This window comes from Macrobrachium rosenbergii, chromosome 56, assembly GCF_040412425.1.
Source record: "Macrobrachium rosenbergii isolate ZJJX-2024 chromosome 56, ASM4041242v1, whole genome shotgun sequence".
In the NCBI taxonomy this organism is placed as follows: domain Eukaryota; kingdom Metazoa; phylum Arthropoda; class Malacostraca; order Decapoda; family Palaemonidae; genus Macrobrachium; species Macrobrachium rosenbergii.
Genome location: NC_089796.1, coordinates 1,102,098 through 1,127,500, shown reverse-complemented (window position 1 = coordinate 1,127,500; position 25,403 = coordinate 1,102,098). Strand labels below are relative to the sequence as shown.

Genomic DNA, 25,403 nt, shown 5'->3' with positions numbered 1-25,403 from the left:
GCGCTGAAACGGGAATTGACAGTTGAAGGTTTGAAATGATATCAGAGGAAAACCTCAAAGCAGTTGCACCATGAATCAACTGTTAGGAGAGGGTTGAGGAAAGTAAGACGGAAGAAAGAGAATATGAAAGGAGGTACAGTATAAGGAATGAAAGGGGTTGCAGCTAGGGGCCGAAGGAAGGCACGCTGCAAGGAACCTTAAGTAACGCCTACAGTGCACCGCATGAGGTGCACTGTAGGCACTAACCCCCGACAGGGACTTATGGTCGTTTTGCTTTAAAAATAGAAAGTTGATGTTCTAATATGCACAGACTTTTCACTTTCGAAAACAGAAAGGAAGAAAGTTGGTATTTGTATATTTGTGGTCGTTTCGCTTTAAAAAAAAAATAGAAAGTAGATGTTTTAATATATTCATACTTTTCATTTTCGAAAACAGAAAGAAAGATAGCTGGTATTTATAGACTTTTAGTCATTTCATTTTTAAAAATAAAATGTATGTTTTAACATATACAGACTTTTCATTTTCGAAAGCAGAAAGGAAGAAAGTTAGAAGAAAGTTGGTATTTGTAGACTAATAATCGTTCTGTTTTAAAAAATAAAATATTTGTTTTAACATACACATATGCAGATGTTTGGGCGTTACATTTTCAAAGATAAAGAATAAATATGTTAATCATCATATTTTAATTGTCATGATCATCTCTAAAATAACATGAATTTAACTAGAAAAGAATGAAATTTAACATTTACTGACTCTAGTAATGCAAAGTAAATTAACATTCACCGAACTATAGTAAAATATTTCTACAAATAGATGGAACTTTATATTCCACATTTAAGAACTCCAGAAATTCCACTTTCGAACATAAAAGGGAAGCAGGTTAACATTCACCAAATCTATCATTTTCATTTCAAAAAATAAAAGGAAAGCAAGAAATTAACAATTAACAGGAGACTCTAGCCAGCCAAGAGTAATTTCTCATCAATTTTAATTGTAGTTTCTCATCAATTTTAATTATTGGCAGTTTGTAATTGCAACATAAGTAAAATTTAAATTTCTCAAGCGAATACAAAATGTTGTACTATATAAAAGCCTCTTGATTTAAAATTCAGTTGCAAATATTGTAACGCAATTTTTGTGATTATGCTTGCGTTTGTTTCTGTATCTGAGAGAGAGAGAGAGAGAGAGAGAGAGAGAGAGAGAGAGAGAGAGAGAGAGAGAGAGAGAGAGAGAGAGAGAGAGAATGTAGCTGAAATATTACACCTGGCTTCAGAAAGACAGTCAATTGTTCTCCTTAAGAGCAAGATCAAGGAACCTGAACAAAAAAAAGCACTTTACTTCAGAGCAGACTCATCAATACACAGATGCGCTGGAGAGAGAGAGAGAGAGAGAGAGAGAGAGAGAGAGAGAGAGAGAGAGAGAGAGAGAGAGAGAGAGAGGTCTGCCTTATCTTTCTCGGTTTAGCTCACACCTAATTTTTTTATTCCTGTTTTCATCAGAACTGGGCAAGAAAGGGGTCTTGGGTTCCAGAGCTACTGGTCTCAGCTCACTTGTTATTCAGAGGGACTGAATGATTTTAAATCACTTGGCGTCGCAACCAACAGGGTCACAGACTACTGATTATCACTCATTATTCTCATTGCTTAAGTGACTTCAAACCATTTGGCGTCACAGTCAACTGGGTCACTGACCAGTCACATTCAGCTGGGAGAAATGGCCAGGTGGAATTTCTGTATTCACCCCTACTGGGGTTCCACTTCTATAAAGCATTTGCTCTGACCTTGACACAAGACACCAATTTCGGCCTCCAAAATCGGTATTTGGCCAATCAGCCACACCAAACTTGACACGCAGAGTCACTACCTGGGCATATATGCTAGGGGCACCAACAATCCCACATCGGACCATTTGCCCATTTTTTGGAGATTTTTTTTTTTTTTTTGAACCTACGTGTCCACAGTATTACTCTCGAAATGATGATCTATATAAATTATTCCTCAAGTTATTGTGCAGACATTGTAAGGATTACTTTGCATCAAGGCAGTGTTGTTATGTTTACAACCACCACAATAAGTTGTGAAGTTGTACAGGAGGTCTAGGTCTGAAGACTTCAAATAAAGGTTGTGTTGTCCGAGACAGAAAATCCTACAATAAACATACATATATTCTTAGCACCTGTTCTCTAGGGAGCCGTTCCAAAGCTAAACCCTGACAATTACTACTACTACTCTACTCGAATCACCTCACACAGCCAAGTGTGTTCGTCTTAAAAACATCAACAAACCCTTGAAACAACATCCTCCGGTGACCTCTGAAGGACGTTTATGCGAGGAATAAGAAAAGATAAAAGCTAAAACTCCCCAAAAAAAAAACAGATGGAAAAGGGGGTTGGAGGAGAGAGAAGAGAGAAGAGAGAGACATTTTTCCCGTTCGCAACATTATTCAAAGTGAAATGCTGGCGAAGGAGAGGCGAAGGAGACCTTTCGTATGTTTATGACAAGCCGATACCCCCCACCTGTGACACACTTTTTCCTCTGTTCTTTTCTTCCTTCTTCCTCCTCCTCCTCCTCCTTCTCCTCCTCCTCCAAGGGGAATACCTGAAGGAATACCTTCTCATCCTCCTCCTCCTAGGATCTGCCAGGTGCACCTCGTTCCAAGGACACGACGGAGGGAATGACAACTCGAGTTAGGCTGTCACTCATGGGACAGTGATTAGTAATGACTGGGTACCCGTGCGAATTTCACGTTCGTCAATTGCTCATTGTTGCAATCAGTGAAATCTGGATTTGCAGCAGAGTAAAATTCTCTTTCCATCTCTCAAGGACATGTTCCATTCCCTCTCTCTCTCTCTCTCTCTCTCTCTCTCTGTGTGATTTGCAATCCAGTCAAATTCTCTCCTCTCTCTCTCAAGGACAAGTTCCATTCCCATTCTCTCTCTCTCTCTCTGATTTGCAACAAAGAAAAATTCTCTCTACCCTCTCTCAAATATGTTTCATTCTCTCTCTCTCTCTCTCTCTGATTTGCAATAAAGAAAAATTCTCTCTCCCCTCTCTCAAGTACATGTTTCATTCTCTCTCTCTCTCTCTCTCTCTCTCTCTCTCTCTCTCTCTCTCTCTCTCTCTCTCTGATTTGCAACAGAGTAAAATTCTCTTTCCACTCTCTCAAGTACATGTTCCATTCTCCCCTCTCTCTCTCTCTCTCTCAAGGACAAGTTCCACTTCCCTTCTCTCTCTCTCTCTCTCTCTCTCTCTCTCTCTCTCTCTCTCTCTCTCTCTCTCTCTCTCTCTCTCTCTCTCAGACCCAGTTGAAAACAATTGTTCCCGGAGTCTATTTTTAGACCCCCACAAGCGTCAAAAAAGGTTTTGCAACCGGAGACATTAAAGCTAAAAATTGCAATGTTGCAGATCAATAAGGATCCCTGCAACACCACTAGTCTTAGAGAGACACATTTTGTAATGAGGTTCAGTGAAATGAAGTTTATAAATACGAAATAAAAAAGGAATCCTTGATTTTTTTTATTGGCTGCCGTCCACCAAATTGCTTATGGAACGGAAGGACGAAAGAATTTCTATAAAGTTCTATTTCCCGAGTAAATATGGAGCGGGGGGGCAAATGAGCTTCTATAATGTTCTATTTTTTCTATCAAATATTCTCTATGTATTGGGCAGCTAAATTTGTATTGTGGCTATGTGAATGTTGTTATTGTTGTTATTGTTGTTATTATTATTATTATTATTATTATTATTATTATTATTATTATTATTATTATTATTATTATTATTATTATTATTATTATTATTATTATTCAGAAGACGAACCCTATTCACATGGAACAAGCCCACCACAGGAGCCACTGACTTGAAATTCAAGCTTCCAAATATAAAATTGATTTATTATGAATTTTACTGTTGTTTCTCCATATATTATATATATTTTATATATATACACACATCATATATATATATATATATATATATATATATATATATATATATATATATATATATATATATATATATATATATGTATATATACGTAGACTACCAAGAGGAATCCCAACCTCAGGCCCGCTAAGAGCTGATGACGTAACATGCCCACAAAAGCAAAAATAAAAATAAAGAAATAAAAATAAAACTTAATCAAAAGTACAGTGAAAATACCCACAGGTGTCGTGGCACCCAGGGGAGTCTCGGGACTTGGGATTGACAGGGACAGGTGGAAAAACGGGAGTGACCAATGATAATAACAAGCCCAAAGGGAGACGAGGAGAAAAGAAAAAGCAATGATAATTATAGCAAAAGTAATAATGGACGTCTCTCCCTCCGTCAGTTTGTGAGTCCAACCGAAAGTGACAAGATTTTCCTCGCTCCATCTGAGTCACCTGCGATTGGCACCGAAACACGCCCCTCTCTGGCACTCTCTCTCTCTCTCTCTCTCTCTCTCTCTCTCTCTCTCTCTCTCTCTCTCTCTCAGGACACCCACATTCTCTTGTGGTTAGCCTGAATTGACACACCCACTTTTTGACTTACTGAACTTTTTTTTTTTTTATTTTCTGAATTATTTTTTTAGTTTAAAGATTTCAAATAATTTTGTATTTGATATATAACCTAAATAATCCACTAATCTCTCTCTCTCTCTCTCTCTCTCAGGACACCCACATTCTCTTGTGGTATTCCTTAATTGACACGCCCTATTTCTGACCTACTGACCTTTTTTTGTCATTTATTTTATATTTCTTTTAGTTGAAATGTTTCAAATAATTTTGTATTTTGATACAGTTAATCCACTAATCTCTATTTTTAAAAGGAATTTGTCAGGTTTATATATATATTATATAATATACTGTTTTCATTTCAGAAGTCTTTATGAAATTTGTCTCCTGACACAGTATATATATTCTAATTTTCTCGGCTTAAATTATTTAATATATTTTCCTAACAATTTTAAAATTTCAAGTATCAATGCTTATAAACACACACAATATATATATATATATATATATATATATATATATATATATATATATATATATATACTGTATAGTTTGGTGTGATGTATATGTATAATAGATATATATAGATTTAACTATATACATATATGTATTCATATATATATATCAACTTAAATTTTTACATACTGTATATATTATTATATATAAATATATACACACACATATATATATAAACATATACATACATACGTATGCACATACATCACGCCAAACTATATTCACTTAGAAAAAAAAAAAAAACGAAACCAGAAAACAAAACACCTAAAAGTCATGCACCCAAACAGATTATTTTCCTGCAACAATCCATGACTTCGTAAGAAGTCCCTTGCTTACCCTGTGCTTTCCTGAGGACGCAACATATACCTCTCTCTTAAGCCCTCTTGAACCTCTCAAGCCCTCTTAAGAGGCTGATTAGCTAGTTCTTACCCCAGAGGTATTCCCTTGCTAGTTCTTATCCCAGAGGTATTCTCTTGCTAAGGTGCATTGGTTAGGGAGGCTCCGAATATTCCTGGGTATTTTTTTTCAGTCTGTGAAATGTTACAGTTGTTATTCTCAAGACTGATTTAGAAATAGAATATTATAGATAGAGAGATAGATAGATAAACAGAATGTTATAGACAGACAGAGAGATGAATAAATAGAATATTGTAAGTAGAGAGATTGATTTAGAAATGGGATATTATAGACAGACAGGGAGATGGATAGATAAATAGAATATTATAGGCAATAGAGAGATGAGAGAAATAGAACATTATAGACAGATAGATGGATAGATAAATAAAATATTATATATAGATAGAGAGATGGACACATAAACAGAATATTATAGATAGATAAATAGATAAGAAAAGAAAGTACTTGCTTAGGACAAGATTAATCTAACAACGATATGAGAGAGAGAGAGAGAGAGAGAGAGAGAGAGAGAGAGAGAGAGAGAGAGAGAGAGAGAGAGAGAGAGAGAGAGAGAGATTCATTTAAGCCACATTCTTGGATCTTCCCTGATATGAAAGTAAACAAATTATGTGTATATATATATATATATATATATATATATATATATATATATATATATATATATATATATATATATATATATAGAGAGAGAGAGAGAGAGAGAGAGAGAGAGAGAGAGAGAGAGAGAGAGAGAGAGAGAGAGAGAGAGAGAGAGAGATAGATCCTATTTAAGCCACAATCTTAAATCTTTACCTATGTACGAGAATTAGATAAACAAATTATGTATTGAGAGAGAGAGAGAGAGAGAGAGAGAGAGAGAGAGAGAGAGAGAGAGAGAGAGAGAGAGAGAGAGAGATCCTATTTAAGCCACAATCTTAAATCTTTACCTATGTACGAGAATTAGATAAACAAATTATGTATTTCGGGAGAGAGAGAGAGAGAGAGAGAGAGAGAGAGAGAGAGAGAGAGAGAGAGAGAGAGAGAGAGAGAGAGAGAGAATCATTGTAGGAAGGCAGGGAGTCTGACCAGACGACTGCTTATCTCCAGAAATCCTGTTGCAACCCACCAGATTCAACTAACTACCAGGCTCATAAATTTCTGCTTTTTCAAAACAAGGAATGATAGAATTACCAGGAAACCATCACCCTTTCCCCCTCCCACAGATCTAGGGACTCTTCCTGGCAAGGCGAGGCTGGTAACCACTGGACCACTCATATATAAGCTTCAGTAAGTATTGCACAAAGGATACAGAACCATATATAATTAATAATTATATGTCTCAAGCTTAACCCAATAATGTGAATACACTCACTTTCTCTCTCTCTATTATTCCACCCCTCCTCTCTCTCTCCCTTTACTATTCCACCTCTCTCTTTTAACATCAACTTTTCTGATCTCATCTATTCCACCTCTCTCTCTCTCTCTCTCTCTCTCTCTCTCTCTCTCTCTCTCTCTCTCTCTCTCTCTTTATTATTCCACCTCTCTTTCTCTCTTTATTGTTGTACCTCTCCTCTCTTTCTCTCTTTATTATTCCACCCCTCTCTCTCTCTCTCTCTCGTTTTAATATCAGTCTTTTGTCTCATCTCATCCATCCCACCTCTCTCTCTCTCTCTCTCTCTCTCTTTCTTAACATTAAATATTCACAGTAACATTAGCATAGTCATCTCGCGAGAAGATGATTGGCAGATCAGTAGCCCTACTAATAAGCTAATAATCTTGCCAACCTCGGAAAATACCTATTTATATGACAATATGGGGGCTACGGGGAAACATCATAATATTTCAGGTCGATACTGTGTAGAGAGAGAGAGAGAGAGAGAGAGAGAGAGAGAGAGAGAGAGAGAGAGAGAGAGAGAGAGAGAGAGAGAGAGAGAGAAGCTTGGAAGAAAGCATATCTCATATGTGACCAGTATTCTCTTTTCTCTCTCTCTCTCTGTTTACATTATATATATATATATATATATATATATATATATATATATATATATATATATATATATATATATATATATATATATATATATATATATATATATATATATATATATATATATATATATATATATATATATACATATGCATACAAAACATATACAGATTACAAAACACACAACACGCATAATAAAACTTTCAGTTGTACAGAAATTACACAAATGCTTGGTTTAGCAATACCCGCGACTTTTCGCCGTGCATGCGTGCTTGCGCGCTCGATTGGGAGGTGAGAGAAAATGTCAGGTACCTTAACCTTGGAACCCTAATCTATTGTCGCCCGCGTGTGGTACATTCCTTCACTCTCCACTGAGTGTAAACAGACCTTTGGGAATTATAGTCTCATTAAACACTAGAAATATATACAGAGAAATTGAATTAGTTCTTTTGCGTACAGTTTTATATAATTCGATTTTATCAAAATATGATCTACACAGGTGTGGATTTCTCTACCCACTTTGTTTTGTCCAGACTTATAACCTGTTTTTCTTTGAATGGCACGTCTATAGATTCCTTCCTGTCTTTTTCTAGTTTTTCAGTCTGTCCAAGCGATTGATTAGGCGTATCCCTGTAGCCGTCTCATATATTATCAATGATTTGTATATTAACTGCAAACATGTGTACACTGAAGAAGTATTTGCTCAAATAAATAAAACAGAAATCTGCCAAAACGACCCTTGGACTTCTCGAATTTTACTCGCACTTTTCTAGATAAGTTTCCCACTACAAGCCTTGAATCCAAATGTGGAACAAATGAAGAAGCACCTCCTATTTTGGCGGGGGGGGGGGGGATCGAACCCAGGCTCGGTAGTAAATGAGGACATATATCTGTAGCGGTTTCTGTTTTGTAGAGGTTAAGAGGTCATTCTGGGTATTAAATTTATATGTGGAAATTGCAGGAAGGAATATAAAATGTATTTACCTCATTCTAAAAGGAATTCTCATGAGCGTTAAGCCACCTATATATGGGAGAAAAGAAGGGCATTATCTTGCTTGGTAGGTCCTGGTCCATAGGTCCACACCAAACCTGTTCCCTTTAAAACCTTAACCCTAATAGCAGAGTGACTTTTGGCATAAACTATACCTTGGAGTTGGGCACAAAAAATATATTTACCTCTTTCTAAAAAGAAATTCTTTTAAGAATAAGTAAGAATATATCACATGGGAGACTAGGACACAATTGGATAGCCACTCTCTGGCGTTCGATACAATATGCAACCTGAAAGGGCATCTGCTAGACACCCCCACTTTCCTACCTCCCCCCACTAACCAAACAAACTCCCCCCCAACCAACCCCACCCCCAGTGCCGAGAGCACCAAAATAAATATGCCACATGGGAGGAATTTTGACAACAAATCTAGGTGATATCTGGCTTTGTTTTTCCCCCGTAATTTGAAATCTCTCAAGGGAAAACTTTCTGAATATACTACCACCTGCCTCGCCGTGCTTAAACGAGGAATTATTATACAGACAAACGCGTTACACTTAATCTATCTCCTGTTTCAATCTGCTGTTGTTTTAAAATCTTAAGAAGCTCGTCTGTTGAGCTGGCATGAATTGGGAGGAAGCACAAATAAGTAAGAAAGAGTGAGAAAGAATACTTTATCTCTGGCCAATGTAGCTATACAGGTAAACTTGAACCGGCTGGGCCGAATTCTTTGCCCAGAATATGTGGAGGAATGAAATATAAAATTTAGGCCACAGGCCAAGGGCTGGGACCTATTACGCCATTCAGCGCTGAAAAGGAAACTGAGAATAAAAATATCTGAAAGGTGTAACAGGAGGAAAACCTCAAAGCAGTTGCACTATGAAACAATTGTTAGGAGAGGGCTGAGGAAAGTACGATGGAAGAAAGGTATTATGAACGGAGGTACAGTAAAAGGAATGAACGGGGTTGCAGCTAGGGGCCTAAGGGATGCTGCAGAGAATCTTAACTAATGCCTACAGTGCACGGTGTGAGATGCACTGACAGCACTGCCCTCCTCAAGGATAGAATATGTGGAGTAAGAATCAATGACAAAAAGTAATTAATGTAGGCAATACATGAGAAGTATAATAAAATTTAGCAGTGTTGAAAAGGTGGGTCAGAATACTCTGAGGTGGTTTGGTCATGTGGAAAGAGTGGAGGATGATAGGGTGGTATAATGAGAAACAGCTGGTTAGATGGAGAGTAGGGGGTATTGAAGCGGAGAAGCCTCAATATTAGTGAAGAGAGAGAGAGAGAGAGAGAGAGAGAGAGAGAGAGAGAGAGAGAGAGAGAGAGAGAGAGAGAGTTGGTCATTGCAATTATGTATAGGAATAACAGATCATAACAAGGAATTGGATTATTTTTTCTATATAATAGCAGATTTTACGATGATGACCACATCTGTTATTGTATGTGTGTGTGTGTGTGTGAGAGAGAGAGAGAGAGAGAGAGAGAGAGAGAGAGAGAGAGAGAGAGAGAGAGAGAGAGAGAGAGAGAGAGAGAGAACACTTTCCAAACTATTTCTAACATAAGTCACTCTACAAAACTCTTGGTCTGAAGTCCTTACAAAATCTTCCCAAATGCACCAGTAATATTAAACCATAAAGAAATCTTCTTTATGACCATTACTGTCGTATTACACTATTAATAAAATCTAAGAGTCATAAGAAAGTTAATATAAATAAAAACAGATTAAATCAAGGCATTGCAACAAATATCCAAAAGACAGAATCTTTTTGAAATAAGGCAGAATGTTGCAGATAATTACGGTATTTTCGGGTTTAAGCAACCGGTCCTTCTTCCTTTTTTAGAGGAGGAGGAGGAGGAGGAGGAGGAGGAGGAGGAGGAGAAGGAAGAGGAGGAAGAGGAGGAAGAGTAGTAGTAGTAGTAGTAGTAGTAGTAGTAGTAGTAGTAGTAGTAGTAGTAGTAGTAGGAGGAGGAGGAGGAGGAGGAGGAGGAGGAGGAGGAGGAGGAGGAGGAGTAGCAGTGCGAGGAGGAGGAGGAGTAGCAGTGCGAGGAGGAGGAGGAGGAGTAGCAGTGCTAGTAGGAGGAGGAGGAGGAGGAAGAGTAGTAGCAGTGCTAGTAGGAGGAAGAGGAGAAGGAGGAAGAGGAAGAGTACTAGAAGTGCTAGTAGGAGGAGGAGGAGGAGGAGGAAGAGGAGAAGGAGGAAGAGGAAGAGTAGTAGCAGTGCTAGTAGGAGGAAGAGGAGAAGGAGGAAGAGGAAGAGTACTAGAAGTGCTAGTAGGAGGAGGAGGAGGAGGAGGAGGAGGAGGAGGAGGAGGAAGAGCAGTAGCAGTGCTAGTAGGAGTAGGAGTAGGAGGAAGAGTAGTAGCAGTGCTAGTAGGAGGAAGAGGAGGAGGAGGAAGAGTAGTAGCAGTGCTAGTAGGAGGAGGAGAAGGAGGAGGAGGAGGATTGGCCAAGAAATTTTAGTTATTTATTTTTGTTGTTTCCTGTTTGTTAATCTTCTGACTTTTGTTGTCTCGACGCCAGACACCTCACTGTCTCAAGTAATAATAGTAAGAAGAAGAGGAAGAAGAAGAAGAGGGAGAAGAAGGAGGACAGACAAAGTTGCAAAAGATTGTGCAAATGAATTGAGGAATAAACAAAAAATAAAAAGAAGAGGAAGAAGAAGAAGGAGAGACGCAGTTGCAAAAGATTGTGCAAATGAATTGAGGAATAAACAAAAAATAAACTGATTCACTACAAGACGAAAAAGATTTGAAGGACGAACGAAATGGAGGAGAAGAAGGAGAAGGAGAAGGAGAAGGAGAGGGAGAAGGAGAAGAAGAAAGACAGTTTATGAAGGCAAAGTAAAATTCTACGAAAACAAAAAGACACACGAAGCAAAATGAGGAAAGACACAACTGAAGAAGAAGAAGAAGAAGAAGAAGAAGAAGAAGAAGAAGAAGAAGAAGAAGAAGAAGAAGAGAGAGAAATAGGAGAAGAAGAAGAAGAAGAAAGAGGAGAAGAAAAGGAGACACACTTGGCACTCGCCCGGTGCCAACTCTGCCCGGCCGCCGTGCCCACGGGCACCAAACTTAAGACATGCCCTGAGGGGAGTGGGGGTGGGGGGTACCCCAGAAAGCAGCTTAACAGCAATTTGCAGTGGCTCTGGTTAAAGTGTTGGAGAAGGTGGTGGTGTTGGAGTGTTGGAGGTGGTGTTGTTGGAGTTCAAAGGGGAGGGGAGTGTTGGTGATGTGACGGTGAATTGGTGGGGATAAGTGTGTTTGGGCCAATCAATAACAGGTTAGTTTTGACTAGAAAAGTTCAATGAAAAAGCTTAATACTAATCTGTTCCTTGCACTATATACCATAACATCACTATATTATAACTGTAGAATCACTATATTATAACTATAACATCACTATAACATCACCAGTCCAGTAGTCATCACCTTTAGCCACTTCCCTACACATACCATAAGCATATAACACTATATTATAACAAAATAACAATGCTATAACGTCAAGTCACAATATTATAAATGAAAATAGCTTATATTAAATTACTCATTGCACTATAACATCACTATATTGTAACTATAACATCGCCAGCCAAACATCATCAATTTTAATCACTTCTCTACAACTACTATTTTATAAATAGATAACACAAACTATATTAATTATATTATAACCTATAACATCACTATAACATCACCAATCAAATATTCATCACTTTTGACCACTACAGCTTGGGATCAACAGAGTATAACTACATTAGACTTATGCAATCATTACTGATCAACAGGTATATAACTTTTGTACAAATTTGTCCTACTTACATTTCACATTCTCTTAGTGATTGAATTGTCAAGTCTTATAACTGATTCATGATTAAAGATAAACAGAGAACTTTAGTACAGAACTGGGGTACTAAAAGTACACTTTATCAGTCATTGAAGATAAATGAAGATAAAATATATTAAACTTTCATAAAAAAATTATCTAAATACCAAGATTAATATATAATCATTTAAACACATGCAGGATTAATATATAATCATATGAACATACAGAAAAATATATGATAATATATAATCAATAAACATATGCGTGTAAACAAACACTAAGAATAAATAAGAATTAATATTCGATCTCTTATTCTATCCCTTAATTTTTTTTAGAGCACAATCAGGAAAAAACACACAAAGAATAAATAAAAACAATCACTCTCTATCTCTCTCTTCTTCTACCCATTTTTTTCTAGAGCACAATCAGGAAAAAACAAAATATATATAATATAAACATCGTCTCTTCTATTTTTTCTAGAGCAAAATCAGGGAAAAAACACACAAAGTATAAATAACATAAACATTCTCTCTCCTCTTCCACCCATTTTTTCTAGAGTACAACCAGAAAATAAACAAAGTATAAATAATATAAACATTCTCTCTCTTCTATCCATTTTTTCTAGAGTACAACCAGAAAAAAAACAAAGTATAAATAATATAAACATTCTCTCTCTTCTATCCATTTTTTTTATAGAGTACAATAAAAAAATAAATAATATAAACATTCTCTCTCTTCTTCTACCCATTTTTCTTCTAGAGCACAATCACGAAAAAACACACAAGGAACAAATAAGAATAAATATTCTCTCTCTTCTTCTACCCAATTTTTCTAGAGCACAATCAGAAAAACAACCTTCCCTGTGAGGTCAACTCTTCAGAGCAGGTCACACAGCCTCTCTTGGGCTTAAGGTCAAGAATTTTTTTTCCTGAGAAGAAGCAAGAATTAAACCATCCAAACTGGCGGATTATCTGTATTACTCGTCCAGGGGGGGCGACGACCCCTCCTCAGCGTACAGGTAGGTTATTTTCGGCTGGACCTGTGGCTTCTAAAATGAGGTTAGAGGGATTTTCTACTAACCTAAATGTTAAGGAATTTTATTTTATGATATGTTCGTTTTCTTTGGTCATTTCTGTGGTATTGTGTGTGTATTATTCAAATTATAGTCAGGCACACATACATACATACATATACATAATCATATATATATATATATATATATATATATATATATATATATATATATATATATATATATATGTATGTATGTATGTGTGTGTATATATATATATAATTATTTACATAAATATAAACATATATACAGAGAGAGAGAGAGAGAGAGAGAGAGAGAGAGAGAGAGAGAGAGAGAGAGTAAGACCCTTTAGAATTGCAGAAAACACAAAAACACAGCTAAAAAAAACTCTCAATCAATTTCACAGCTTTTCCAAAAACTACAAAAAGGTATTAGTAAACATTAATAACTAACATTAATACAACATTAACACATCTACAGAATACACATACACATACTCTATACACACTGTTGTCACTAAGCCAATATAATTATACCTCCGACAGTCTCCACATTGTGAGTGTAGCCATATTCTTAAGTTATTTCTGACTCGATGGGCGAGGGAGGAACCCGGTAGTTAGTTGGAGGAAATTCATGACAAGCCTTCATGAGCCACCTCCAGTCATGTTTCTCCCTCACTCTCGTGAAGGTCTTTCCGTCCTTCTTTCCTACGATTAGTGAGCGGTAAAGGAAATGTGAAGGTCTGGGCTACATTATAAAAAGATTCGAATTTGTGTCGAGATAAGTAACGTATAAGTCTAGGCGGATTTGGATGGATGAGTTCTAGACCTATACAGACGAAGAATCTATGCTTTTAGTTTATTTTCTTTGAGTCCAAAAGAACGGTTTGTTTACGTGGGCCTACAATGACGTCGTGATATGAGAGAAAGTTCATTGAGTTTATGATGAATATAATGATAATTATGAGTGTTAACATGCATAAAGGATAATATGCTGAAACATTATCTCAGAGACATACAGATATTTAGCTTGCCTTCAAGATAAATCTAGACCAATAATAAAAAACATAGCCTTCCGAAAATAAATCAAGAATGTGAACCAAAACACCAACACCTAATATAAAGTTGCTTTGCAAAAAGAAAAACCGTTGAATAACTAAAGCTTTACAAGAAATTTATCGAAAAACAAACCAGGCCTGGAACGATATTTCACAAACCAAAATGGAGTTTCTCGTGCAGAATTTCAACTGGAGTATCGTCGGCCACATTTCTGAAGGCTTTGGCTGGTGAGTTTCTTGTAGTTTTGTGTCACAGAGGCCGATGGAAAGGGCAACGGGATGTCCCTCATCCATCCTTGGCCTTAGATTTAACTTTTAACTTTGCACTATATAGGCCTAAGTTCTTTGAATATAAACTTTGTACAATATAGGCCTAGGTTCTTCAACTGTTAACTCTGCACAATATTGGCCTCAGTTCTTTCAATATCAACTTTGGACAATATAGGCCTAAGTTCCTTAAATATTAACTTTGCACAATATAGGCCTAGGTTCTTTAAATATTAACTTTGAACAATATAGGCCTAAGTTCTTCAAATATTAACACTGCACAATATAGGCCTAAGTTCTTTAAATATTAACTTTGTACAATATAAGCCAAGGTTCTTTACCTGTTAACTTTGTATAATATAGGCCTATGTTCTTTCAATATCAACTTTGCACAATATAGGCCTAATTTCTTTAAATATTAACTTTGTACAATATACAGTAGGCCTCGGTTCTTTACCTGTTAACTTTGTATAATATAGGCCTAAGTTCTTTAAATACTAAGTTTGCACAATCTAGGCCTAGGTTCTTTAAATATTAACTTTGCACGATATAGGCCAAGGTTCTTCAATTGTTAACCTCACACAATATAGGCCTACGTTGTTAGATTAACCTTAAAAGCACCGATTCCACAGTCCCATAGACTTAAGCCAAGAAACGCCTCAAAATTCCACAGGAACATAGTTTACAAAAACATGGCTCGGTATCTGAAGAATCCTTAGGCTCAAAGAACCGACGGAAAATGGCTTTTAAAGGCTTAAGGAACGTAAACCTTACGTGTAACTTCTTACACAAAGATCACAAGACAGGTAACTCGCTTCTGTAGAACAGCGCAGCCCAAATCTTTGAATATGTGGATCCTTAACAATCATAAACTTTGATAAACACAGGTACTTATACTTTTAATGATTCACTTGCATTTTTATCTATTTATCTATCAATTTGTTAATTTATCATTGTTTTCTGTTGACTGATCTCTTCTAGTATTTCACATTATCTTCTGTAACTTCTTTCAAATGAACACCATATTCTCCGGAAGGCTGAATTTCCGGTCAGTGGCCACTTTGGTGGGCTTGTCCCATATAATAATAATAATAATAATAATAATAATAATAATAATAATAATAATAATAATAATAATAATAATAATAATAATAATAATAATAATAAACCTGAAGCATATGCAAATAAATACCTCTTGTAGCTTTTAAGAGACACAAACATCCTAATTAAAGAATTTATTTCTGTAGCAGTTCACTCTGAAACGGAATTAATGAAGCGGGGTGCTTCAGACCAGATTGTACAGCCAAAAAATCTCCCTAACGATTTTGGCAAAGGAAATTATTTACAGCCTCTGAGAGAGAAATATTTCTGGGAAAATAGTGTCAAGGAATTTCCGGGGTTCATAAAGCAAGATTCAAGAAGTTAAGTTTTTAATCTTAATTTGAGATATCTATCTTTATATTAAAAAGATTCTGTCATTTTTCCAACCTGACCAAGGCAAGTCTCAGGTATCTATTTTGATTTTAAAACGAGTAAAAATTGCGCCGAAGTTTCTTCAGCGCAATCGAGTTTTCTGTACAGCCGTTACAGCGTATAATCAAGGCCACCGAAAATAGATCTGTTTCGGTGGTCTCGGTATAATGCTGTATGAGCCGCGGCACATGAAACTTTAACCACGGCGCGGTGGTGGCCTGGCTTATATCGTTGCCAGAAGCACGATTATGGCTAACTTTAACCTTAAATGAAATAAAAACTACTGAGGCTAGGGGGCTGCAATTTGGTATGTTTGATGATTGGAGGGTGGATGATTAACATACCCATTTGCAGCCCTCTAGCCTCAGTAATTTTTAAGTTCTGAGAGCGGACAGAAAAAAAGTGTGGACGGACAGACAAAGCCGGCACAATAGTTTTCTTCTACAGAAAACTAAAAAAAAAAAAAAAATCCGTAATTTTTCAATTCGACGAAAATTACTGGTTACATATATAATTTATGACAAGAAAGTGATTGGGGGCAATTACTAGAATTATAAGTACATAACTTTATTTATTTTCATTTTAAAGAATTCAATAATTTTGCATTCTGACCAAAACTACAGGCTACATATAGTACACAGGAAGATGATGGAGGTAATTGCTACAATTATAAGGACACAACATTCCTAAGAATTAGAAGAATTTTGGGAAAGTCGAAATCAAACAGGTGAGAATGAGTAGAAGTTTTCTAGATGAAAGCAGAGGTGAATATATTCAAGGGAGAGTGTCTGGTTTGGTGTGAAAGTGGTGTTTTAATATTTTCAATGGTATTTATGAAACGTCTAAAAGTATATGTATGTATAAATGGTCCGGTGGCTCCGGGGTAAAATAAACCTCACCAGCAAATGACCTGAGATCGATCCCACAGGAGAAAGATAATGAGAAAGCATTTAGCTCACAAAAAAAAAACAAAGCACACTGAATGTTCATCACGGCCTGACGTTAAGCGAATGCGCGCGCGCGCGCGCGAGAGAGAGAGAGAGAGAGAGAGAGAGAGAGAGAGAGAGAGAGAGAGAGAGAGAGAGAGAGAGAGAGAATGACGAATGGACAGTGACTTCGAGAATTCGGGTCAATGACCTCACAGGTAACGGGTCTATTAAGGTATAAAGTTATTTTCTACAAGAGTTTATTGACCTCAAAGTCACAAAGTACACAATAAATAAATGCATGAAATAAATTAAATGTCCCAAAGGTGTACAAGCCAAAACGTACACGTGTGGTTTTGTGATGAAATTATTCCTTTACAAAAAAAAAAAAGAATAAAATTGAACAAAACACAAAAAGATAAAAAACAAGTAATAAATGCGCCGAACTTCCTTCGGCGCAATCGAGTTTTCTGTACAGCCGCTACAGCGTATAATCAAGGCCACCGAAAACAGACCTATCTTTCGGTGGTCTCGGTATAATGCTGTATGAGACACGGCCCAGAAACTTTACCCACGGCCCTGTGGTAGCCTGTCCTATATCGTTGCCAGAAGCACAATTATGGCTATCTTTAACCCTGAATAAAATAAAAAAAAAAAAACTACTGAGGCTAGAGGGCTGCAATATGGTATGTTTGATGATTGGAGGATGGATGACCAGCAAACCAATTTGCAGCCCTCTAGCCTCAGTAGTTTTTAAGCTCTGAGGGCGGACAGAAAAAAGTGCGGACGGACAGACAAAGCCGGCACAATAGTTTCCTTTTACAGGAAAATAATAAAAACTCGAGAATTTAAAGACAAACTCAGCCAAGGAAATGAGCAAGAATGCAATAATCAGGAAAAACAGATAAATAAAGCAACTCTATATTTCGCAGGAAAAAGATTCTAATGTGATATATTTCGCAGGAAAAAGATTCTAATGTGATATTTTTCACAGGAAAAAGATTCTAATGTGATATATGTCTCAGGAAAAAGATTCTAATGTGATATATTTCTCCTGAAAGAAGATCTAATGTGATATATTTCTCAGGAAAAAGATTTTAATGTGATATATGTCTCAGGAAAAAGATTCTAATGTGATATATTTCTCAGGAAAAAGATTCTAATGTGATATATTTCTCCGGAAAAAATTCTGATGTGATATATTTCTCCGGAAAAAATTCTGATGTGGTAAATTTCTCAGGAAAAAGATTCTAATGTGATATATTTCTCAGGAAAAAGATTCTAATGTGGTATATTTCTCAGGGAGATTCTAATGTGATATATTTCTCAGGAAGATCCTAATGTGATATATTTCTCAGGAAAATGATTCTAATGTGATATATTTCTCAAGAAAAAGATTCTGTGATATATTTCGCAGGAGAAATTTTCTAAGTGATATATTTCTCAGGAAAAAGATTCTAATTTGACTTACTTCTCAGGAAAAAGATCCTAATGCGGTATATTTCTCAGGAAAATTCTAATGTGATATACTTCGCAGGTAAAAGATTCTAATGTGGTATATTTCTCAGGAAAAGATTCTAATGTGGTATATTTCTCAGGTAAAAGATTCTGTGATATATTTCTCAGGAAAAAGATTCTACTGTGATATATTTCTCAGGAAAAAGATTCAAGTGTGATATATTTCTCCAGAAAAAGATTCTAATGTGATAAAAATTTTTATAAAATGAATTCAGTTATTTAAAATCTACCCCATTTCTTAATAATGTCTTTCCATATGATAATTAGAAAATAATTTGTTTTTAATTGTCAATTTAAATAAAGCTGGAGTAGATTTCTGTTCATAAATAACAGCAAAAATTAATAACAATCTCCTATACACACACAGATAGTATAAATAAAAGTATACACTGGACTTAAACAATTACAAATAGAAAGTATAAATGAAAGTATACGCTGGACTTAAACATCAAATAAAATACTTTCACTTACAAACAGAGAGTATAAATGAAAGTATAAACTGGAACAAAAACACCAAATAAATAATTTTCACTTACAAACAGAAAGTATAAATGAAAGTATAAACTGGAATAAAAAACTAAATAAATAATATTCACTTACAAATAGAAAGCATAAATGAAAGTATAAACTGGAATAAAATCACCATATAAATCATTTTCACTTACAATTAGAAAGTATAAATGAAAGTATACCCTGGATTTAAACATCAAATAAAATACTTTCACTTACAAACAGAAAGTACAAATGAAAGTACACACTGGAATTAAACATCAAATAAATTACTTTAACTTATTATAAGCAGAAATTAACAATGAAAGTATAAACTGAAAAAAAAACATCAAAGAAATTACTTTCACTTATCATAAGTAATAAGTATAAATGAAAGTATGAGAAATTCTGGTCGAGTTCAAGCCAAATTGTTTCCTTGTGACCAAAACTTCCTGACCCATTAAAGGGTCATGAACCTCTCCCTCTCTTTCTCTCTAATTTATTTTATCTTTATGGGGAGGGGGAGGGAAAGGGGGGCGGGTCATATTTGGCACCAGATGCCACCTCCACTCTGCAATTTTGGCGACAGAATGGGAGCACAATGCATTATGTCAGTGACATGTAGGTGACATATCAGTGACTTGTCAGTGACAAGCCGGTGACATGTTGGTGACAAGATAGGCTATCTGCAATCTGACGATCCTTTTATGTCACATGTTCATGTGATAAAATTATGCAAAACAAAAATACAATATTTCACCTGGATTAAGCAACAGAATGGTAGCACAATGCATCATGTCAGTGACATTTTTGTGACATGTCAATGACATTTTGGTGACGAGATAGGCTATCTGCAATCGGACAATACAATTACCCAAAACACAAAGTAAAATGTTTCACTTGGCTTACGCAACAGAATAATAGCACAATGCATCGTGTCAGTGATATGTCGGTGACATGTCAGTGACAAGCTGGTGACATGTTGGTGACAAGATAGGTCATCTGCAGTCTGACATCCCTTATAGAATGTCATATGTTCATGTGATACAAATACCCATAACATAAAATACAACATTTCACTTGGCTTAAGCAACAGAACGCATCACATCAGTGATATGTTGGTGACATGTCAGTGACATGTTGGTGACAAAATAGGCCATCTGAATCTGACCTCCCTTACTGAATATGTGACATGTTCATGTGATACAATTACGCACAACAAAAGTACAATATCTCACTGGGCTTAGGCAATAGAATGCAGCATGTCAGTGACATGTTGGTGACATATTAGCGACATGTCGACGACAAGCAGTGCCATCTGCAATCTGCCGACCCTTACAGAAAGTATGTCACCTGTTCATGTAATAAAATTAACCATAACGTAAAATAGAACAGTCTACTTGACTTAATTTTACTTCTAATATACTATATTCTTTCCTTATTAACATACCCTTTAGTAGGGTGCTGCTTACAGTGTGCCTTAAGTGGCGTACTGTAGATGGTATTAAATTTTCTACAGAATATCCCTATGGCCTCAGATACACTACTTTTTGTATTTTACTTTCACCACTCTCCCGTGTGGTCTCTTCCAACTTAGCTATCCAACTCCTTTCACTTGATCTTAAACCCACTGTATCTTGTATCTGGTAGTTACCAGACTATGGATGGTCGCTGCCAGACTGGAGGAGGTCGTGGGGGTTACAACCTCACCCCTGAAATGATTTTCACTTATTTTTCCGTCTCGGTGATCACTATTTCAATAAGTATTCAGAATCACAGTAAAATTTCCTCAGGAAATTGGCTTTTGAAGCAGGAACTTCAAGAATTAGGTCACAGAGTATTTCAAGAATTAGGTTACAGAGTATTTCAAGAATTAGGTCACAGAATACTTAAAAACACAACAAAAAGTTTACTGCGACACTTGAATCTTTTTCTTCACGATTGCTGTAACTTTATACGCTGGTATATCTCACTTAACGGTCGTTCAATTTAACGAAATTCGGGTTTAACGAAAGAGTTCAAATTCGTCCTCACGAAAAGCAGAAATTGAGTTACGTCGCTATACCATTTTATGCCTAAATAAAATGATTTTATCAATCAGTTCCAATTGGTGAAAAGTGCACTGCCATTTTGTTAGTAATTTTTCAAACAAAAAAGTTTTTGAGGCACCTAAAATGAAGTTCTAATAAAAACAGAGATTCATTTGAAAACTTCAATGGGTGCGTCTGCAAATGATTCTAAATGAAGTTTCCACTTACGCAAAAGATGGTTGTACCCTCATTTGTAAAAAAAAACAGCAAACGCAGTATGTAAAATGCGTAGGCAACTGCGCAATGAAATCTGCGTATCGAATTCCGCGTGTAACTTATCACTAATCGTCAATGAGCTTTGTAAATAATCTTTGTAAATAAGCTTCGTACCAAATCTAAACAAGATTTCTTGAATTTTTTTTAAGCAGGTAACGACTAATGACGCCTTCGGATACTCTTAAAAATAGGAAGTATCGTATGAACCAGAGAACAAAGTTTTTTTTTAGCTTTCTGTCAAAAAGGAAACTATTGCGCCGGCTTTGTCTGTCCGTCCGCACTTTATTCTGTCCGCACTTTTTCTGTTCGCCCTCAGATCTTAAAAACTACTGAGGCTAGAGGGCTGCAAATTGGTATGTTGATCATCCACCCTCGAATCATCAAACATACCAAATTGCAGCCCTCTAGCCTCAGTAGTTTTTCTTTTATTTAAGGTTACATTTAGCCATAATCGTGCATCTGGCAATGATATAGTATAGGCCACTACCGGCCCGTCGTTAAAGTTTCATGGGCCGCGGCTCATACAGCATTATACCGAGGCCACCGAAAGACAGATCTATTTTCGGTAGCACTGATTATACGCTGTAGCGGCTGTACAGAAAACTCGATTGCGCCGAGGAAACTTCAGCGCATTTCTTACTTGTTTACTGTTGCGTATTAAGCTGACATCCATTAAGACGGGAATATGATTAGATTTTGAATTCCCGTAATAATGTACTTCTACTCATTATAAATACGATGTAAAGCTTACTTAATGTTCTATAATAATTGGCATAATTTCATCATATCCTAAATATTCCCAAGAATTCAGGTCCTGACCTAAAAAGACCTCACTGACATCAGAAACTGAGTCTTCAAAATCATTACAACATATTTCACCGGGAAAGGTGATGTCAGCTAATTCCACAGTGCCATAACCTACAGTGCCCGATTTGGCACTTGGGCAAGCGCCATGTAATGCCCAACACTGCTTGGCACCTGTTCTTCGTCTCCAAAGGTAACGTCTGCTTAAAAGAGGAGAATGATATGGTGGACGGTTTAGCCTAAATGACACTGGGAAAAGCATTTGCAAACTGTTTCAGGTCTGGGCAGGTACCAGACTGTATTCTGTGTAATGAGAGCATATTTTTATAAGCCATTTGCAATGTTGTGAATATTTTATATATATCCTTCTCTATAAAATGGAGTGTTATAGACACCTTCCTGAAACCTACAAATGATCTCGTGAATGGTGGGTGTTTCTTCACTTATTCCCCATTAGGATTCACGGCTTGCAGTGGTGAGCGTGTCCGAAAAGTAGATAAGAAATAGTGATATTGAAGAGGTCACTGCATATACATACATACATACATATGTATATTATATATATATATATATATATATATATATATATATGTGTGTGTGTGTGTGTGTGTGTGTGTGTGTGTGTGTGTGTGTGTGTGTGTGTGTGTGTGTGTGTGTAACTGAATCACGAAAATGTGGAACGTGATGAATATTATGTAAGTAAAGACAAAATCCACGAAGGAAAGGGATACAATGGAGTACTGCAAGGCCTTTCGACTTCTTGTCCTTTACTTAGCAAGGACAAGAAGTCGAAAGGCCTTGCAGTACTCCATCGTTTCCCTTGCCTTCGTCGATTCTGTCTTTTATATATATATATATATATATATATATATATATATATATATATATATATATATATATATATATATATATATATATATATATATATATATACATATATATATATATAAATATATAAATATATATAAATATATATATATATATATATATATAATATATATATATATCATTAATCTACTTTGAAAACGATGACTAGATTTTTGAAAGCCGTAATTTTCCCGCTATAATTCAGAATTATTCTTTGAGGAACGTCGAACAAACGATTCTTTCATACAGTTTAAGGCCCTGTTATCTAAATTTTCTACTACCTAATTTTGATAATCAAAAATGACAATGGTTCTTCTGTACCAATAAGAAATACAGATAGAGGCGTAGAGAGAGAGAGAGAGAGAGAGAGAGAGAGAGAGAGAGAGAGAGAGAGAGAGAGAGAGAGAGAGAGAGAGAGAGAGAGAGAGAGAATTCTCATAAATTCACTGATCACTGCATGTATCGCTTTACAGTAATTTACAATAAGTATGACAAAAACATTCAGAACACACTGGACAATGACACAAGGATCATTACCTCTACAATGTATCGACGGACTTCTGAATTTGACTTAAAAGAAATTCAACTGTACTCCCGTCTGAAAACTACATCTTAACAAAAAGAATGACACAGATGAAAAAGCATAAATGGACAATAAACAACAATAATCTGATTGTGCCCACCTGGGCCCCTCTAAGCTAAATATTGCAGCACTCGACTCATCACGACACCATAGAGGAAAACAGCTCACCGAGACATAAAATTAATCCTCTTCCTCGCGTAGCCAATAAAAAACAACATAATCAGACCGGTTGCACTTGTGACAGAGGGTGGTCCTCATTTATATCCCTCTGGCGTGTTGGAACCGCTTCAGGTATAACGGGCCTTGGGGCGGGGGGGGGCTGGTTTAAGGTATGGGCACTCTGGGAGGGGGTGGTTGCAGGTAAAAGGCAGGCCTTGGGAGCGGTTGCTTTAGGTATTCAGCCCTTGCGGGGAGGTGGCTTAAGTATTGTGTCCTTGGGAGGGGGGTTTCGGGTATAAGGACCTTTGGTGGGATGGTTTCGGGTATAAGGTCCTTTGGAGGGGTGTAGCTTCAGGTATAAGGACCTTTGGAGGGGTGGTTTCAGGTGTAGGGCCTTTGGAGGGGTGTAGCTTCATGTATAAGGACCTTTGGAGGAGTGGTTTCAGGTGTAGGTCCTTTGGGAGGGGCAACTTCAGGTGTAGGGCCTTTAGGAGGGTGTAACTTCAGGTGTAGGGCCTTTGGAAGGGGCAGCTTCACATGTAGGGCCTTTGGGAGGGTGTAGCTTCAGGTGTAGGGCCTTTAGGAGGGTGTAGCTTCAGGTGTAGGGCCTTTGGGAGGGTGTAGCTTCAGGTACAGAGTCCTTAGGAAGGGTGTAGTTTCAGGTGTAGGGCCTTTGGGAGGATGTAGCTTCAGGTGTAGGCCTTTGGGAGGGCAACTTCAGGTGTAGGGCCTTTAGGAGGGGTGGTTTCAGGTGTAGGTCCTTTGGGAGGGGCAGCTTCAGGAAGGGGTGGCTTCAGGTATGGCATGGTCAAGACAGAACAGGAACTGTCAGAGAGGAAGGGCATAGGGAACTTTCATTTAAAGGTGGTCGAAGGCGGATGGCTTGGGATAAGTCAGGTAAAAGGGTGGGGGATTTGGGGGGGGAGTAAGAAGGATAGCCCCCTAGAGGGAAGGTGCAGACAGGTAGAGACGCGGGAGAGGGGAGGGGTACGGGAAATGCCCAGTGGGTAGAAGAGAATTAGAATTGGCAAAGGCCGACGCCTTGCCCAGATGACTCAAGGGGAGAGAACTGTCCAATCTCTCTATTTTTCCTCCAAGCTCTCTCTCTCTCTCTCTCTCTCTCTCTCTCTCTCTCTCTCTCTCTCTCTCTCTCTCTCTCTCTCTCTCTCTCTCTCTCTCGTCTAGCACTGCTACTGGGGTTTTACTTCCTCAATGGGAGATTTTATATTTATCTCTTTTGCTGTCTCGAATAACAGCGGGTTTCCTTCTGACGTTTCTGCTCTGAGGGATGACTGTCACTTATTTAAGGGTCGTCTGAGGTCATTTTTCAAGTCGGTATTTAGGTTTTCTTTCGTGTCCTTTTTCATTTGACATAGGTGCATCTTGTGGTGGCTGGTAGGGGATATTTCTGATAGAAAATCAAATCATAAATTGGTTTTATAGCAATAATGTTAAAACGGTTTGAAGTGGTAATGGTTCCTGCAAACTGTGAACAAGAATATACTATACTTATAAACGTATGTATATATACCTGTATATAGTGTGTGTTTCTTCATTTTACATGAGAAATCACCGATTGTGTAACAAGTTACTTCGGAGAAAATTTCGTGTACAACAAAACAGTACAACAACAAAAAAAAAAGTTGCGATGAACAACACGACGAGAAAGACAAAAGGAACGATCCCGTCCGCCAAAGGGCAAATGACC

General features: G+C 36.9%; 1 protein-coding gene and 1 long non-coding RNA gene across 5 annotated transcripts in view; one reads left to right on the top strand and one right to left on the bottom strand.

Moving 5' to 3' along the window:
• Positions 1-25,403, bottom strand: part of LOC136836452 (uncharacterized) — a 68,644-nt gene that overhangs the window by 10,267 nt on the left and 32,974 nt on the right. The gene's annotated exons all lie outside the window — the stretch shown is intronic.
• The window catches only part of LOC136836427 (neurofilament medium polypeptide-like), a 31,841-nt gene continuing 17,899 nt past the window's right edge, over positions 11,462-25,403 (top strand). The window contains exons 1-2 of one of the 3 annotated variants that reach the window (XM_067100655.1): positions 11,462-11,667; positions 13,049-13,231. Coding sequence is in view for 1 of the 3 variants with exons in the window: in XM_067100654.1 (XP_066956755.1) it covers positions 14,467-14,531 (65 nt within the window). In the remaining 2 variants the exon portion in view is untranslated. Of the gene's footprint in view, positions 11,668-13,048; positions 13,232-13,910; positions 14,532-25,403 lie in introns of those variants that run through there. The other 2 variants (XM_067100656.1, XM_067100654.1) reach the window with 2 other exon arrangements.